Source organism: Trematomus bernacchii, unplaced genomic scaffold, assembly GCF_902827165.1.
Source record: "Trematomus bernacchii unplaced genomic scaffold, fTreBer1.1, whole genome shotgun sequence".
Classification (NCBI taxonomy): Eukaryota; Metazoa; Chordata; class Actinopteri; order Perciformes; family Nototheniidae; genus Trematomus; species Trematomus bernacchii.
In genome coordinates, this window is record NW_022987840.1 from 662545 (window position 1) to 681964 (window position 19420).

Here is a 19420-nt window from a genome sequence, read left to right on the forward strand (position 1 = left end):
ACCTGCCCACCGGTTTGAAACTGGTAGCTGTGGGTGGAATTGAAGATGAATCGGAGAATCTAAATTGGGCACGTGGGCTTCAATAAATGTCACTCATTCTCATATGCTTGCTGAGTAAACGAACAAGACATTTACTTTTTTTTTTAGTCAGCTGAATTGGCAGTTGTGTGTTAGCAATGTGATCCTGCGAAATTGCAATTATTTCAATTATTTCAAAAAGGTCTAAAATATTTAAAACCTAATGCTTTTATCCTATGAAGTACTGATGAAGACTCACAGTTTCACTGAGTCATATGGTTAACCTGAATGAAGTTCAATATGTGTGTCATAATAAGCAGCTGAAATGTAGATCATTTTATGAAGCAACTATTTAATGGTCAAAGATATATTCACAGTTACATTCAGCTAGACTAGACACATAGGTATTTTATGGCTTCCCTAAAAGGAAAAGGCTTTTAAATATGGATTTATATTTGTGATTTAGGTGGAACTGAAGATGTAAGACACTTTCATGTAGTATTGTTCATTTGTGTTATTTATTGGTTGTGAAAATGGGTGTTTTGAGAGCTCTTTGCCGCATCATTTTTTATTTAGTTTTTTATGTTAATCAATGTAAGAGGTTTACTTTTGTCTGTCTTACAAATGTTGTAGCACAATGGTACCTCATTGTTTTATTGGTTTAACACTTATTTCATGACACATTAAATAACCTTTGGTATTATATATTCACACTGACATTTACAACTGGTCTTGTTTAAATAGCGCAATAAACGTTTCTTAGTGTATTTAACCTTCCCCGTAAAAAGCAACTATGATGTCATGTGTTTCATTTAGCAACTTTACTTATGCAAATAATTTCATCATCGTTTACTATGAAAAACATTCAGGTGCTGGCATTGGTCGATCGCAGCTGTCAATCAAATAAGTGTGTGCGTCATTTCCGTTGTCAGGTGGTGCTGTCGCTGTGGAAAGATGCGATCAGCGAAGAGCGGAGGCTTTTCCTTAATTGCTCATTTCGGTAACACAGGCTAAAACAACCCCGAAACCAACCCTCTGTGGTCGCTCCTGTTTAAGCGAGAAGCTCCGCGCATCCACCACAGCGTGTACCCAAGAAATATCCATGTTGTAAGCAGACAACGCAGAGTTTACCCGGCGGTTTCGAGGTAAGCGAGGGGGGAGACTACATTGCTATCTAGCTTTCTGGCAAAGCTAGCCAGCTGTAATGTTACCTACTTTGTTTAAATGGCCTCCCGGCTGCTCTGTAGCCTCCGGCTGGGTTTTAAGCTAACGTCACTCGCCAGTAATCATGTTAAAACATATATGGCACGTAAGAAAACATGCTAAAGTAGCCGTAACCTAGCTAACGGCTGCTCTGTGTAGTTTGCACCGAAAACCCAACTCCTTGTTTTGCCCCTTTGTGTGGCCGGTGTGCCTGGAGCTGTGGTCTTTATCCGAGCATTTCAGTCCGCTTTGTTGACTTACTAAGTTTGAATGTGCACTCACTCTTGTTTTTTAATGTCCCCCTACACAAATATGCATCGTATAAAGATGTATAGGTTTGTTTTTATTGAAATAACCACCTCACTCAAACGTTTTTCTCAGCGACGTTAACGCACGCTGTGTAAAGCGGTTTAGCGTTGGTGTCCTTTTAAACTACTCCGGGTGGTCAAATTACAATCGCTGTGGGCAAAACACATGAGCACCTGGCTATTTCAAGTTATCAACTGTATGTCTAGTGGTTCTGCACAAGTCGTAAGGCATAACGTCAGCGTTTTACTCTACGTCTCGTCTCGTTTTCACTACACGCTGCCAGAACTGAACGGTGTCCAGACCTTGTGGTCGCAAAAATAGCACCAATTGATATTTAACAGTCTGTGTGCATTTGTAATTACATTGGTTTACTAATGCACAATTATACCTTGTATAAAGAGACTTGTTGGGCGATCATGTTATTGTAGTCAACACAACTGCACTAAGAGGTAGGCTTGATGGCGGTAGATGTGTGTAAGCTGACATGAATGATTGACATTTAATTCAGGCAGCAGGTTTAAAGCCTGTATGACCTTCCAGTTGCTCTACCTCTTTGTCCTGCTTTTTGATCTATTTGTGGATACATTGATTTGGATCACACTTTCTCTCTGGCTTTATGATCGATTCACTTTTATGTTTACTCCATGCTCATGCTTTCTTTGTCCATCCTGACACTTCTTTAATTTTGCAAGCAAGCTGTTTTTGCAGAGCCAGACAAGTAGCATGGAGTCTGGGTGGGTGGATTTTGAGACACCTACGTGGTTGTTTTGTTCAGATACTATTTAAGGAGCCCACATTTCTCGTGGGCACCGGCAGCGTGTCTCTCCTCCTTTTGTGTGATATGATTCAGAGGCTGTATCTGTTCTTGTCCTCCCTCTGGTACAGTCAGAGGCAGAGGCAGTCTTGCTTGCCAGATCACTGGCTGTGCAGAGAGGCACAGCAGTGTCAGAAAAGGATAGCTGTGTGCTGTCATTGCGCTGATGTCATTTAGGTCATTGTGCATTAGTTGGTTGCATTGACCTTTTGCATTTTAGATGTGTCAGGGGTTGGCTCCACACTGCAGCTAGCAGTTAGACGGTAGATAAATGGCATTGGATCAGTTTGCTGTGTATTATGTAGCTGTATACAAATCTGAAATACTGTATATTAATCTGGCAGCATTAGAAGTGGTATGTACATTATCCATTGTGCCAAGCACTTTGGTCATCAGTTGAAAAAAGTGAATCATTTTCTTCCCATGCCTCCTAAATTGCAGTAGCTGATTAATCCCTGATTTGCCTTTCATGCTCTAGAGAGTACGATGCTCTTACTATTGGCAGCGTGACTTGGTGTCACTCTGGCTTGTGCCATAAATGCTGTCAGAAAACCTCAGCTCATCAGACTCAGTGGGTGACGACTAGTGGAGATGGAGACAGATGGGCGAGAGACATGATGATGACACTGTCTGCTGTCTGGGATCACAAAAAGCCTCATGGAAGTGAGAATTCATACCAGCCCATACTGACTGCCAACTGTCCTGCCTCCTCTCTGCCCAAAAACGCCAACTGGCGAGTGGTGCACGATTTTAGGCTTGAGACGGGAACATGGCGAATTCATTAAAAAGATTCAAATTCTGTAGTTTGCTCCTCTTGCATAACTGGTTTCATTTTCTGAAGTTTGTTAAGCCTCGTAAGCTCTCCACCTAAAGTCTTGTTAGCGGTTTATGAGGTAGTTTATAATGTTATTAGTCTGAATTAGCTCTCCTGGGAAGTTGGCTTAAATATGCACACCGCCGCTATCACACTGACAGTTTTACGCATATGTCACTTTGTGTTGACTTTCATGTTGACATAACCTTTATGAAGGCTTGGGGCATATTTCTCTCACTCTAAGTGTCATTACCTGGGCGTTTAGGACATTCTGTCAACTGTCCAATAGAAACTCAGGACGACAGCATGGTGACTCATTCCTCTCAGTTCAAGGCACTACTTCCCTGTTACGGGAAACAGATGGAGTTTCATCACATAGGAACTCAGTATCAGTAAACAAAGCATACCTATTGCTCGCTAAATTTGGAGAGGTCGATCTGCTGTGGTGGCGGTTAAAGTAGTGGTTTAATGATGATGTGTCACACTTTGTCACTGGTTCTTCTGGCACGTGAATCTAGTTCTTTATCATAGTCTAAGGGCTTGGCATTTTTTTGTTTAGGCCTTGTTCGAACACGCATGTCCTGTCAGAGGACGGTCTGCGCAGATAAGCCGGCTCTACAGATTTTCAGATCAAACACACAGATTAAACCCATTACCACTGCCGTTGGAAAAGCTGGAGATGTGTTTGTGGTTCTGTGCTCAGACTGTAATAAAAAATGCTTTTGTTTAAAGAATGTTGTGCTGGTGCAATGTGTTTACATGACAACATTGCCATTAGAATGCAGATGGTGGCTCATTTGCATCGCCTGTTGGGGAGATTGAATCTGAGGTGTCACCCTTGACGCCAGCAGCCATCATTCTGAATGGAGCCGTAATGGCCTCGCATTCACACTGAGGTGTTGTTAAATGTGTGGGAGGGTTATTTAAAATAGGCTGGGAGGAGCTGCCCTGAGGTTTACCTCCTTTCTCTTCTCTTCACCGATCAGTGCAGTCCAGCCTGGAGTATTACTGCTGAAGCTCTGGGTACAGGCTTTATTTTGAAACATACTATTTATAAAACCATTGTTTGGTTACATATCACTGCTGCTATGTGTTGTTATAAGTTCACAGTGTGTGTCCTTGCAGTCACGTGTATTCAGTTACTCTTTAACTAATCTAATCGGATGTTTTTCCTCCTGTAGAGCTCCAGTATGTCCAAGCGGCGCTCTTCGGAGAGGGGGGCTGGAGAGTCATCAGGCAGGGCCAGCAAGCTGCAATGTCCTGGGATATCCGGAAACAACGCCAAGAGAGCTGGGCCCTTCATCCTTGGTAAGGAAGCTGCTAGTGTTTGCACAAGCCCCAAAAGTATGGACTCTAAAATGTCTCTTGGTGCACGTTTGTCCCCATGTGCCACTTGGGATTGTGCAGGAAATCTGGAAAGGTATTTTTGTGTGAGTGTGAGAGTCGTGCGGTGTCTCTGTGTGTACGCACGCCTGAGACAAGAATGTAAAGAATTTAGCTGATCCCCCTGAATTCAGACAGAAAGTTCTAAGTCTGTGTTGGAGCAAGGTTATTTCCTCCTGCTGGATTAAATGTCCCTCCCCTACTCTCAAACTTGTATGTTTTCTACTACACAACTCCTTGACTATTTGCAATGCAGAGTGCCAAAGACAACATAACACTTTGGGTGTTAATGGGTACGAGCACATGTAGCCTTTAATGAGTTGCAGTGAGAGCACACACTCCAGCATGTTGCCTGCCTTTTGGTCATGCAGCTGTTCCTTTTCTTATCCTCTGCAGGGCCTCGCCTGGGCAACTCACCAGTGCCCAGCATAGTGCAGTGTCTGGCCAGAAAGGACGGCACGGACGACTTCTATCAGCTCAAAGTAAGTCAGTCAGGCTTGGCGTATTTTTCATTCTTTCCTTTCTTACTTATAAGTTTAGACTGTTCATTAAACATATAATTCACGACAAAGTTATGAAGTCCCAGCTGACATCTGAACCTTTGACCTTCCTTGTTCCTTGTTCATTTTATGGCCTCCTGTTTCAGTCTGGTGCAAACACAAAACCTTAGCGGGGCAATGTGTTTATTGGGGCTATGTCTGTTGCACTCTGGAAGGAGCTGTAGCAGTGGGGAAAGGAAGGTAGTGCCCCACCTGGAATGTCTACTTGTAACCCCCACGACCATGCAGTGAGTCAGTAAGACCCTCCCCTCATACCAATGACTGCAGCGCCTCAGTGTCTGCTGCACAGCTTGTTTGCTTCACATTAGTATATGAGCTATTTTTTTTTAAAGCTGCATAACTCCTATAAAATCTACAATGTACATTTGAAATGAAACTTGCTGTCATGTCTTCACTCATTTTTAATGTGCTGTGTCAGGAGCGTAGATTAGCTTCATACAAAGTTAAAGCTGTTTTTCCGCGGTCTGATCCTGTATGAGCTCCTGTCTTGTGACCTCTAATGTTTGCTCTCTTCTCGTGTGTGCTTTCGGCAGATCCTTACGCTGGAGGAGCGAGCAGACTCTGCAGGAGAGACTCAGGAGGAGAGGCAGGGGAAAATGCTGCTGCACACAGAGTTCTCCCTCCTTTCCCTGCTGCATAACCAGGATGGGGTGGTCCACCATCACGGCCTCTTCCAGGTAAACACCTACAAACAATTTCCAATAAAACTACATTTCTGTTAACAGGGGCATGGTATATCATCAGTCTTAATAATTAGTTTATGGTGCATTTTCTGGGCGAGTATCCTATATGATTAGACATGATAAATACACCAACATTACCATGGAGAGCTTTCAATTGGTCACTATTGGCGCTTTTCCACTGCAGCACGTAGCACGTTTTTTTGCTTTTCCACTAGGGGTAGTTCCGGCCCAGGGCTACTTTTTCACCTTTTTTCTGGCCCTCCAAAAACGAAGTTCTTACCGGGCCAACAACCGGGCTGAATATGCTAAACTAGTGACGTAAACACTCTCGAAAAAACAAAACATGAATTAATGCTTTGACAAGTCTGCAGACAAGACGGCAGGCGAAAAACATTTTAAAATGCGTGTTATCTGAATGGAGATCGGATCGATCAGGCTAAGCTAACGTTGTATATGCTCCGTCCACACTCACAACAACGGCCTATACAGACATAAATAAACCAGCGACTGTATTCGCCATGACACAGACAGTCTGTGGTTTGTACTTGTTTATAACTTTTGTCTAGTTTCTGAACAGATATGAGGAGCTCTGAGTGCTAACAGCTAATGGCTGATGTTTTGGTTTTGTGGTTCGCATTGAAAATGACGTCATGGCAGTTTTACGCAGCGAACAGCCGATCGCCCCGCCTACACTGCGTTACTATAGTTACTACCCCTGTTACTAAACTGTAATGGAAACGCAGTATAAAGTGAGCCTGGCCTACCAAGGCCTAACCATACCGTACTAAGCCGTGCTAGGTCCTGCAGTGGAAAAGCACCATATGTGGTGTCACTGTGTAAGAATAATATGAATTTGTCCAACCAGCTGCTTGCATTGTCCATATCAGGGTTGTTTCAATAGAGAAGTAGGCACCATTTAAAAGCCATATTTATCTGCAGTCATCTCTATTTACAGCCCCATCCATTCACAATGACCCCCCCCTTCACCTGTCTTCCCGTCTGACTCCTCCTCTAACTTTGTTATTATTCCATCTCTCTAGATCTCTCTCTGTTTTTTATTCTCTCTATCACATCCTGTCTTTTCCACTGTCCCGGTGTTCTCAGAATAGCAGCATTGAGCCATGCACTCTGATTCATTTAGACCAGCCATATTGATTGGGTTATTATAGAGCATCTCCACCCCGAGAGGACCAGTTAATACGTGTACGCTTTCAGAGGTGCCGACTGCATCTGAAAAAAAATACTGACAACTTGATACAGAAATCAATAAGAAGTGGTGACTCCGCTAAGACGACTGGAGTTTGGACGAAGAGGAATGACCTTCCACCACCCGGTGTGGAGGGGTGGGTGTGTCTCATCGGTTACATGCAGGCTGCAGATTGATGGCCGCTACTCTGCATGAATCTATGCCTTTCTAAGCTGAATGAATCGGTTTGATCCGCCAGCATAGTACAGGAATCCATTCAGGTTGATGCATTCATGTATGCCTCAACCTATATCGATTGGACACTGTTGGGAAGTGCTTCTAAAATGCATCAACAACAACAACAACAACAACTCTTGTCTACCTACAAAGTGAGCCTTTTTCTGGAGATTGCTGCTCACACTTCTCTTTGTTGTTGTTCCCCAGGATCGTGCCTACGAAATAGTGGAGGACATGGAGGCCAACAAGGTGCGAAAGATGAAGAAGCGGATCTGCCTCGTGCTTGACTGCCTGTGTGCTCATGACTTCAGCGACAAGACGGCAGACCTAATAAACCTCCAGCATTACGTAATAAAAGAGAAGCGGCTGAGCGAGCGGGAGGCCATCGTCATCTTCTACGATGTGGTGCGCGTCGTGGAAGCCCTTCATAAGGTGAGTCTATGATGACATTTGATTCACTACTCGAAGAAACAGTGGACTTCTCTAAAAACCTCAAATAAATTCAATTGACATCAATGAAGAGAGCTTGGATACTATGTTTTTGTCAACTACGGAATAAATCCCTTTTGATATTGTTAGCTAGTTGCTAGGGCTGCTCAATTAATCGTATTTTAATCGCAATTACGATTTTGGCTTGCAACGATTATGAAAACAACATAATCGAAATAAAACGATTTTATTATTATTTATATATATTTTTTTTTTATTGGTTTTTCAGTTGAATTATACTTCAGTTCAGGGTAATCAACTGTTAAAAACATACTTTTCAAAAAAAAATTCAATAAATGGATGTTTTCAAAGTAAATGGATAATCGTTTTTAATAATCGTGATCTCAATTATTGACCCAAATAATCGAGATTATGATTTTTGACATAATCGAGCAGCCCTACTAGTTGCACATCCTTCCTGATTACTCATCTCCCATGCCTGTGTGTCACTCTCTAGAACAAACCAATTGTGATACCAATGATTCACGGAGCATGACCTGACCAAACCTTTTCTGTCTTTTCTGCATGCAGAAAAACATTGTGCACAGAGACCTCAAGCTGGGAAACATGGTGCTGAACAAACGGTAAGCTTTAACTCATTCTCTCACTCGGCGAGGGCAATAACCCCTCCCACTATATATACCGGGTCATTCATTTGATTCTGCCAGTCAGTCATTCTGTCTCCGCTCACATCCGTCCCCAGCAGCTTGTATGCGGTGTGCATTTGACTTTTTAAACCCAAGCAGGGGTCACATTCTCAGACTAAGAGTGAGATCAGTTATAGAAACCTAAAACCCTGCTCTCCTGTGAGTCTGGGCCGGTGTCTGTGTGTTGAGTAAAAGCTGATGATTCATTACCCCGTAGTTGGATTTTTGGAAGCAGCGGGTAAACTGGACATTGGTGCAAAATGGAGCGAAGAATATGCTACTGCTTTTGTTTTCAGTGGCAGAGTGAGCAATGTTGTACAGCACACAGGGCCGCGGTTGGTGCATCTCAGGTCACAGAGTGCTGCACTTCAGATAGACCCTGCTGAATGGGAAACCACTCATCTGTAAAACCCTCTCAAAACACCAAACGTACAGAGTGTACGAGAGAGGTGTGTGTTCAAGGGGTGGAAGCCACTCTCACGGTGAGGTTTTTGTTATATATATATATATTTTTTTAGCCCAATTTGAGATGATTTGGATAGATTTAGCTTTGAAGTGATGGCCGTTTGCAGAGTTTTGCATGTACATTAATGGAGACTCTGATAATCATCACACAAAGACTTCTTTTGAAGGGACATGACTAACACTGAAACACACACTCTCTTTTCCTACGCTTGCTACACACACACCTTCGCAATCAAACATTGAATATGCTTGCATCACACACACACGTGAGTCTAATTATGGTGTTGTCTCACTCACTTCTCATACATTATCTGCAAGTGTGAGCACATGCATTGAAATGTCACGTTCTCGGCTCATATCTTTACCACATACACACGCATCTCAGGCATCAGAGCCCATTGCTCCCCCCCAGCAGCAGCAGCAGCAGGAGTAGTAGTGGTGGTGGTGGTGGTGATGAAACAGGAGAGTGTTTTGGCCAGAGGAGGGTGGCGGAGAGAGGAGCAGGCGAGCGGAACACTCCGTCCCAGCTGGAGACAAAGGAGAGGCCTGCCAAAGGCCCCATAGCTCCGAGCTGACTCACACTGCAATGCACATCACACGCACACGCACACACATTATTTTTTTACCCTTTACTCTGCTTTTTTATATTTTTCTTTTACACCCCGATCCCTTTCCTGCTTTTTCTGTTTAATGCTCTTTTTCATATCCTCTTTTTTTTCCTCTCTTCACCTCCTCCCCTCTCCTCTTATGAATTATACTCTGCTTGCGTGCACGTTTCCTCCGTCACTCCACCCGGGATGTGCATGCAGTACGGGAAGGATACGGTCAATTTTAGATGCAGACCGATCCCAAAATCCCCTCTCCACACACGGCATCAACAACCTCAGCAGTTTATACAAGAGTGATGTGATTTCCTCTTGCAGAGCCAGCTGTTATGAAAGCAGGATGTCATAAATCAATCTGCTAGCTTGTTGTATGTCAGAGCTGTGTTGACTTGAATGTAAGGAGACACATTACAGCAAGGTGTTTTTGATTTGTTTTATTTGTGTATGTTCCAGAGAGCTTCTGTTAGCTCACAGTATTTGCTGTACAGGGATGGATTGCCCCGAGTGAATCGGAAGTCATTGTGGTTTGTTGTTGTGCTGTCTGGCACAAATAAGTCTTTCTGGAACTATCTTGAAAATGTTTATCCTACATTGCTGAACGAGGGAATTATACTTGACGAGAAGTAGCCATAATTCAATAAGCCAACCTTAGAAACTAGAATATTGCAACTGTAAGTTTGGGCACAAGTGTAACCCTCCAAATGATGCCTCTGAGGAAATGAACGGTGGAAGTTGCCCGGCGTTTAACCTCCCTTCTCCTCAGCTTGTGTATTTTCAGCAAAAAATGTTGCGGGAAGGGAGGCAAAATCATGGGGGCTGTTTAGGTTTCTGGTTTCCTGACTTTCCCTGGGTCACATGACCAGGAAGCAGAGATGGTGTGGTCGCTCTTCAGTCCTCGAGGGACCCTTGCCTCACGAGGCAAACATGCAATTTAATTTACCCAATCTCCGGTGCACGAATAGAAGCCTGGGTCGTGATGCGCACAGACAAAAGAACAGGCTCCTCTATAAAGGAAGCTTTTATGTCGAGGGTCCTTGAAGCACTGCACGCTGTTCTGGCCAATCTTTGTGCAGATCACAAGGCCACTGTATGGTTGTATAGACTTGGAACACGAAAAAGCTGTTGGAAGGGCTGGGTCACATAAGTAGCTGGAAATGATGTGAACCGAATGTTCCGAGGGACTTTTGGAGATTCAAGCCTTTTGGTTTCAAATGGAGTGTTTGACAGAAATTGGCTCCAGACGCTGTAATGGGAGCAGTGAGTGAGTGTGTGATGGAGCAGGGTGTGAAAGTGAGAGAGAATAGGGGAAGCTGTTGACCTCAGGCTTTTTAGAAAGCGGATGTGGGTGAGCAGCGTGTTTTATAGAGAGGACCCGGGCTCTAGACCGTGCAATAATGTGCTTTTGAGTGCCTTTTTCGTGTGTGTGCGTGTTCATCATGGGACTGATTGTGTGGGTGCACTTGAAGTTTGTGTACATATTTTAAATCTTCAGTGAGCTTTATATACTCGTTTGGCAACCAATCACTATGCAGGCTTAGTCATCCAGACAATTATCTCAAGCCACAAGTTGACTCATATGTTTGTCAAAGTGCAGCTTTTGATTGGATGTTTCTCTGCTGAACGAGCACACTGATATAGAAAGGTCCATAGTCCCTCGGCTTAATACGGACACGGTTTAGTCCAGAGGCAAACCAAATGTACCTTTAATGAGTCAGAGAAAAATGTCATAGTATCACGTTGCATCCCATGAAATTAAATCAATCAAATATCGCTGGTAACCTCAATGCGTCTTCACATACATTTCACTACAGGGGAACATACAAGGTTCTACTAAATTTAGAGTTTAGGAAATTACCAGCAACTTGACGGTATGGGAGACTCCCTTCTAAAAGGACTGGGTGTGCGTATTCTGTTTTGCATCTGGCAGTCATGAGATACTGATGTATTGTAAAGGCCCAGTGAACTATGAGATTATTAAAACAACAAGGCATGCTAGCAAGTTCTCCCTGTCTCTGTCGTCCTGTGTGTACTTCATGCTCTGAGCGATGAGTGTGCAGTGTTTCACATTCCAAACTTACATTGGTCATGATGAGTAAGACTGTTTTTGCTTTTCGTTGGATCAAATCAAAGGGGAGAACACTAGGAAGTGTGGTCATCAGAGTGGGGATATGAAGGTATTTTGACACTGAAGCATATCATATATTTAACATGCTTGTTTGTTTGTGTGTGCTTACAGGACTCACAGAATCACCATCACCAACTTCTGCCTGGGAAAGCACCTGGTGAGCGAGGACGACCTGCTGAAAGACCAGAGAGGAAGTCCGGCCTACATCAGCCCCGATGTGTTAAGTGGTAAGAAAAGAAAACGTTTTTTAAGTGCATTTTCGTTTTAATAAGGCAATATATATGTATAAAGCAAGATGCTTCGTAGTCAGGACAGTTTAGAAAAGCTGATTTTGCTCATGGGTGGTCCACATCAAGCAGTTTTTGTCCCCCAAAACAAACAATCCCACAGTCTCACTTGTTTTTGCACAGGTGTGAAAACCTTCCTCATTTCCACCGATTCGCCACCTTCCACTTTAGGATTTGAAATAGAGCTGTAAAGTGTATTTACTACAAGTGAAAAATGTTCATTTGTATTTAGTTATACAAAATGCAAGACCTGGTTGTGCTTAGAAGAGGGGTCCTTGTTGGTTGTTATGTAAGTAGTCAGTCTTGTGTTTGATTTTCCTGTTATTGGGTAACAAGAAAGGGGTCATGTTGCAATCTTGGACTGTCAAAAGCTAGGAATCGTTATTTTCCTTCATATGTTTGTGTAGTCACGGTGATGTTGTATTTCTCATCATTTGCCGAGGAAGCTACTTTCCTCTTCGTGTGAAACTTTTTTTTCTTTGTCTGAGAAAAAAAAGCAGAAATCCCTTTTTTATTGTTTCGCTTCACAAAGCTTATTTGTCACAGTAAATGTGCAGATCTGAGCGCCACACACACACACACACACACACGCCAATCAGGCCGATGCTTGTGCACGCACTTCAAATGCCAATCCGTTTAATCATTGATTTCCAGAACATCGTCCTGGACAGTGTACAAGATTGAGGGGAATCATTTCCAACAGAAATCGTTTAGCACCAACCACTCAAAAACTGTAGATGGAACCCGGGCGTGTATATCAGCATAACGTGACAGGCACACAATTAAACCGAGCTTCAGTGACTCACGCACTGATGACTCACTGGAGGGAAACTACTCCCATCTACCCCCTTCCCTTCCCCTCCCCTCCCATCCCCCGCCTGTGAGTGTGTGTCACAAGCTTTAACATAATTGCCTGCTGCTGTTACCGCCTGGCTGTAACAACACTGCCTATGGTCATGCAGTTTATTCATAGCCGACCTATAGCTGATTTATTGTTTTAGGGTTGATTAAAAAAAACAATTCTCAGTTCTCTTATTTTAAAAGTCTATGAAATATGATGGATGTAGAGCAGGGGTGTCAAACTCAATGTCATCACGGGCCACATCAGCATTATGGTTGCACTCAAAGGGCCGGTTGTAACTTTAAGACTATATAAAAATACATATATAAATATTGAATATAATAATGTATTGTATTACATTATTTCCTCTGCATTGGATTATTATCGGATAGGGTAATAACTTCATAATTAACTACGTCTGAAAGCAGAAGTCTAGGGCAAATAATTGCAAGTCTCTTCAGTAAGAATGTCACAATATGATTTTAAAAGAAAAGCCACATTCTGGAAAAACAAAAGTAGTGACATTTTGAAAAAAAAATCTATTTATGAGAAAAAGGCTAATTTTAAGAAAAAAGGCACATTTTGACAAAAGTCAAATTCTGATAAAAATGCATACTGTATGTTGAAGAAAAAAAGTCAAATTCTAAGAAAAAGTCAAATTTGAGATGCATTGTGGGACATGTCGTTTATGGGCAACGTGCTTCTGTAAAGTAGCATGTAACCGTATAATAAACATATTATATTCTTTACAAGCTCTTGTGGGGCCACAGAAAATGAAGTCGCGGGCCGGATTTGGCCCCCGGGCCTTGAGTTTGACACACCTGATGTAGAGTCATAGCCTGTGTTTGCTCATCGTGTTAATCATTAGACCTGCTGACTTACAGGACTTGAACTCGTCTCAGGGTCAATCACCCCTGTGTCTCATGGGGCAAAAACTGTCAACACACAAATGTTGATTTAAAAAAACGATGGTTTAATTGATTTTTGTTGTTAAGGCACAGCAGCAGTGATCTTTGTAGTCTCCTTTTTCAAATGACACATTTGTTGATCTCCTCTGCTTCCTGTCCCCAGGTCGGCCGTACCGAGGTAAACCCAGTGACATGTGGGCCCTCGGCGTGGTTCTGTTCACCATGCTCTACGGCCAGTTCCCATTTTATGACAGCATACCTCAGGAGCTCTTCCGCAAAATCAAGGCTGCTGAATACTCCATCCCAGAGTGAGTAGAGAGAGGAGATGAGAAGCAATGGAAAAACCTACAGCATTTCAAAAACATCAATAATTGTATACATGTTTTTATAAAATAGTTATTCAAGCCCATCATATTTTTGTCAGTATTTACCACATTTTTATATTCAGTATGGATTTAAGAGACTTGTCTTTGTAATCTTTCAACAGCTTCTTAGATATTATCTTACCTGTTATCCTCCTCTTCCTCTCAGGGACGGGCGTGTGTCGGAGAACACGGTGTGCCTGATCCGAAAGCTGCTGGTGTTGGACCCTCAGCAGAGGCTGACTGCAGGAGAGGTGCTGGAGTCTCTCAGCGGCATCATCGCCTCATGGTAAGTGCTCCACCTGCTGGAAGTTTGAAACATTACATCATTGGTGTTGCTCGTCATGTTATGAGTTATTGTTTAAATAGCTGAGAAATATGCGTCATCATTTGGTCTGAAATGTTTATTATTACCTCCATTGAGTTTTAAAAGATTTCCACTGGTTGGCTTCACATTCACTTTGTTTTGTAGCCGTATAAGAACCCTGCTTATAGCCATACAGTGATTCCACAGTGACCATTTCAAATGTGACGTCTCATGGTTGTTTTCCATATCACAGGCAGTCTGTTTCCTCGATGAGTGGCCCTCTACAGGTGGTGCCGGATATTGACGATCAGGTCAATCATCCAGAACATCTGCAAGAGGTAAATGATTACCGATCTAAATATATTGCCTGTTGGAAAGATCCAAAGTCAGAGCAATGGTTACATTTGTATTGTCCTCCATGTTTACATCACTTCTTTGATACGATTAGAGAACATGTTATCAGCTCAGTGTTGCAGCACATTGAACGGACAACATTTTCTTCCCTCAGGCCAAGGCGATAGAAGAGTCTTCACAGTACGAGTTTGAGAACTACATGCGCCAGCAGCTGCTGTTGGCTGAAGAGAAGAACACTATCCACGAGGCCAAGAGCTTTCTCACCAAGCGGCAGTTTGGCAGCATCCCCCCTGTGAGGCGTCTGGGTCTCGACGCCCAGCCCGTCAGCCCGCTAGATGCCGCCATACTGGCTCAACGGTTCCTCCGGAAGTAGTCCACCCATGCCATGGCAGCCTCTCTGACCCCCCCACCCCCCACCCAGGGAGCACAGAGAGGACTGAGGAGGATGAGCCCCTAAAACTGAACTGGCATACAGGAGGCCCATCCTGATCAGGGTACAGACGGCCCCATCTGGGCTTATAGTAAGCTAGGTGGAGCAGGTTTGAGGAGGGCACCAGAACAAACTAGCTTATTTCAAACTTCACTCCTCGTGTCTGGATGTTCCAGTGACACATGGAAAGCTCCAGAGGAAGATCTGAGCCTAAGGATCCTTCAGGTCCCCCACAGTCAGATCTCACTGTGCAAACAACCCTGAAGGTACAGTCCCACATGTGGCTTCAAAGGCTCTGAGTTGAAGAGACGATTACCCCCATACCCCTCCTCCCTTTGAGATCTCCCCACTTCCCCCCCATCAACTCTGGGTCCCCCAAGCAATACAGGACCTGAATCATGTAGCAACCCCCCTCTCTTCCTCGTGGTTAATGATATTGCCTCAAGTCAGATCTCCTGATCACAGATGTCACTTCTCTATACCTCCATTCCACCCTCGTCCTCTCACTCCCCCCCCCCCCCCCCCCCCCCCCCCTCTTCCTGTCCTTTTTTCCTGTACCGAAAATGATCCAGACTGTTCCCGTCTGTAACTCTGACTTCAAATCAATCTACCTCTCTGTCTCTCTTCTCTGTTGGTAAACCATGCTCACTGTTCTGAGACAAGGGATTGTAACAATGGAGTCTTGATGCCACCAGTAACACAAAGCATTAATGTTTTCTCTCAGAGTGATAATGCTTAGAAACCTTCTCAAGTGGTTTCAAAAGAATCTGAATAAGCTTTTTCTCATATTTACCTGAATAAGTAGCATTTCACCCCTTCCTTTTGGATTGAAGATACTGAATATCAAAGTATGTGTACATGCATGCTTTGATATTAGCAGAATGCTTTTGCTCACCCCTGTGGAAATCTATGTTTAGCATCTAGGCAGCTAGTGTGAGGTACCTGGAAGTCACAATGCCAAGAACTGAAACACTGTTGGATCCTCCCTGCCAAGGCATATTGATGGTAACGCTTCCTCGGTGCCATTATGGTGGAGATCAGGCACTGTCATGTTTCTATTGCCAAAAATAATGTCTTAAAAAAAACGACTCTTAGCCAAGGAAACCGGTACCCTCAGCCTCATTCAGAATCAAATGGCTTCCAGGTATTCCAACTTCCCTGTTTCTCTTTACCAAGACAGATCACGGGACAAGTGTTTTTCAGTATGAATGTGAACCGCTATCCTACGCTTTAATACGTCTCCATGAGTGTGCGTGTGTGTGTTTCAGCCAGGCGACATCAGAGTCTGCGTGGCTGTCGAGCTGTTCACCTCTGACAGCCACAAACCCTTTTTTTTAAGCTATCCTCCAATCGTTGTGATCTGGCCTGCCTCGGTGCAGACACTGTGAAACCCAGAGCAGGCTTCGCTGGGACGGGGCTTGACTGAATGTTTTAGCGATAGCCATGAATGCTTTCTTAAGATTGGGATATTCTTTTGCTCTTTTCAGGCCCTCTCTCCAGCTCATCTCTTACACGCTTCTATTATCTCACCATGTAGGCTCTATACAGATAGACTAGCTGGTGGCCGGTAATCCATACTGTAATACTTCATAGAAGAATTAAAATACAGACTCATAGATTTTAGGTTTGGTTGCTTGGCTACTAGCCTTCTTGTTTTGTATCAGAGTTTCTTGAAACCATGGCAAAGCTACTAACCAGTGACTGTTAGGCATCTGTACACTGCAACCTGCCTTTTGCCATTGGTACCTGCTTCAGGCTCTCTTCTTCCTGCTTCAGACTTCTTCCTATTTATAACGGATCGCATGAACATAGGCTCTGGATTACTTTTCAAATGTCTTCACTTCTTCTTCTTTGTAATTTCATGTTGATTTATTTATTCACTTGTGTTGACCCCCCCTTCCCCCCAAACCACTGGGGCTTGTAGCACAGACTAGGCACAACTAATGCCAGTGAAACAGGCCCTAAAACCCTCTCGGCTTTTAAAAAAAAAAAAAAAAAAGTGTTAACTCCAACAGTGATTCTCATTTGCGATCCTCCTCGCCCACTTCCATGGAAGAGTAGCATCTGTTTTGATTTTCATTTTGGATTCATAAATAACTTTCTTGCCATTTAACCACATATTCTGTGGTCAACTTAAGCTACACTAATAACGAGACTGACATAGTTATATTTTTTAAAGAAAAACTAAATGATACTCGCACATTATCGTGATTGACGGGAGGGTTTTTTGTAGTGTTTTTTTTTTTTTCTTTCTTTCTACCATTTACCCAAAAATCCCAACACCAAGCTGCACTCTTTGGTCAGTATGTAAATATGTACCATCATGACTGCGTTAGTCATATTGTATGTAGTTTCACCCAGTGAGATACCAACTCTGTTTCAACACATGCCGATTGGCGTGCATTATAGGCCACGTTGGCCTTCAACCACCACATCCAGAGGCTCAAATGATATGTAAAGAGAGCCGTCGGCTTTCTCCCACCTCAATGTGAATTCCATGGGTATACAGCAGTATTGTAGTAGTCTAGGTTGTTCATCAGAAAAGGGTATTTCATGAACACCGTAGCCATTGCTGAATGCTGACATCAAGTGAACTGTGTGTCATCTTCCATGATGGCCAACTACAGATGAGTAACTACAGGTTTAATAGACCTTTGATGTAAATGTAATTTTGTCCGCCCCATTAAAAAAGAAAAGTGTTTCACCTTCTAGCTAGCGGATTGTACCACATTCAATGTTTGTTTGACAGAGTTGTATTGATAGATGGCGATGTGGACTGAAAAGCATGAACATAGTGTGAGGTTCAACTCTGTGTAAAACATGTGACTGTTGCATGATTTTAAACTCGCAAGGTGTGCCAGAGCAACTGATCGATAATTTCCCCCTTTTGTGTCCTACGGGAAACCACAAGGCAAAATAGACGAAGACCCTTAATTGGATGAGTAGTAAAGTATTTCTAATTTTCAAAATGTAAGTTTTATGATGATTTTCCCCGTGCTTCTAAAGTCCTAAGTCTTCAGTATATAACCAGTGTATTGCTGACTGTTTCAACTGGAGTAGGATTGAAATGTGGTGTAGTTTAAACCCAATGGGATAATGTGTTGTAAGCTGCTTGGTCGGACATGGGCATCTAGATACAGGAAAAAACTGCGTAATTGTACAGATAAACACGTTTGTATAAAAAACATATTTTTGTACTTCATCAGATCTCTACATGCATGTCAGCAATAAACTTTGATATGGAAACATTAACCTTTGTCATGTTTTTGTATTCTGACACTTTCTTTTACTGCCAGCAGGTGGAGCACTCCTGTTGAAAATGAAACCAAAGCCAGCAATAGGACCAGTGTAATAATACATGTAGGGAATTGTAGGACATTTCACTGAATGTTCTTCTAGTCTCATACATATTTTTCTTTCATACGTGCATGATACGATCTAACAAACAAAATGTTCAGTTGCTCATTTTCAGCCATCTGTATGTGGTTTGAATGTTACGTCTTCTGAGGGTGATTCCTGTGTGAAGTATGGACATAAAAAATAATTATCGAGTGTCTGTGCGTCCATACCACCTCAGTCTTGTGGTGAGCGACACCGAGGTAGAGGTGCTCAAACAGGAAACCCCCTGCTGACAGCACTGTGGTCTGTGGGCTGCTCTGACGATCCCCCCCATCTCACCTCAGGTCATTTTCAATGCACACACTCCACTTCACGCAGGGCATTAACTCCACACAAAATCATTTCATGCCTGCCAAAAACTACACACAGATGGAAAGCTCATCATATGCAGGCCTGATGGACATATTGGAATTCATCTGTATAAAAAAAAAAGTGCAAATGTTTTAAACAGACACTATGCAACCTTTTGGGTTGTTTTTTTAAACCCCACTGATACACACCTACCTGTACAACGTGGCTCTACATAGATTTTGGAGCAGAGAAGTGGCTCCTACCAAAGGGGATTAGATCTTAAACTCTCAATCACTGTGGCATTAAAGAACAAATTAGGAGATTAGACCTTGGACCCTCTTGTTATAGATTAGTTTCATAAGTAGTTACCAAAGGCCAACATGCTGTGCTGACTGAACAAAAGAATAACTGAGTTCTGAGTAATCTTTCCCACCCTTCTGAGATCCTGCAGCTTGTCTCCAGTGGATCATTACACCCCTCTCCCAACATGTCCAGCTGGGCGGGAAAGTCTCAAGGGTCCAAAGTTTCACAGATGCTTTGTCCCCATAAATCAGAACCAGCTGGCCTTGAGGAGGTCCATCCTGGATTCATGTGTCTCAAACAAACGATGGTTCATTAAAGACTACGTCAGACATCCGCGATGCTCTTGCCTAATTACCTCAGAGAGCATTACGTATTGAATTTCCTAGAAGAAGAGTAGACC

The 19420-nt window shown here is 43.1% G+C and overlaps 1 protein-coding gene across 1 annotated transcript; it reads left to right on the forward strand.

The window, feature by feature from the left end:
* Positions 1 to 959: 959 nt before the first annotated feature.
* Positions 960 to 18279, forward strand: stk40 (serine/threonine kinase 40). Its single transcript, XM_034112640.1, has 11 exons — positions 960 to 1163; positions 4340 to 4466; positions 4938 to 5023; positions 5635 to 5778; positions 7415 to 7639; positions 8228 to 8280; positions 11650 to 11765; positions 13738 to 13882; positions 14106 to 14225; positions 14497 to 14581; positions 14752 to 18279. Exons 2-11 carry the CDS (start codon positions 4349 to 4351, stop codon positions 14968 to 14970), a joined length of 1311 nt encoding a protein of 436 aa, XP_033968531.1. The 5' UTR covers positions 960 to 1163; positions 4340 to 4348; the 3' UTR covers positions 14971 to 18279.
* The last annotated feature ends 1141 nt before the right edge of the window (positions 18280 to 19420 follow it).

Coding starts and splice junctions, on each gene's coding strand:
- stk40 (XM_034112640.1), top strand. CDS start 4,349: ATGTCCAAGCGGCGCTCTTCGGAGAGGGGGGCTGGAGAGTCATCAGGC. Junction 5,024..5,634: donor ACGACTTCTATCAGCTCAAA/GTAAGTCAGTCA, acceptor TGCTTTCGGCAG/ATCCTTACGCTGGAGGAGCG. Junction 11,766..13,737: donor CAGCCCCGATGTGTTAAGTG/GTAAGAAAAGAA, acceptor TCCTGTCCCCAG/GTCGGCCGTACCGAGGTAAA.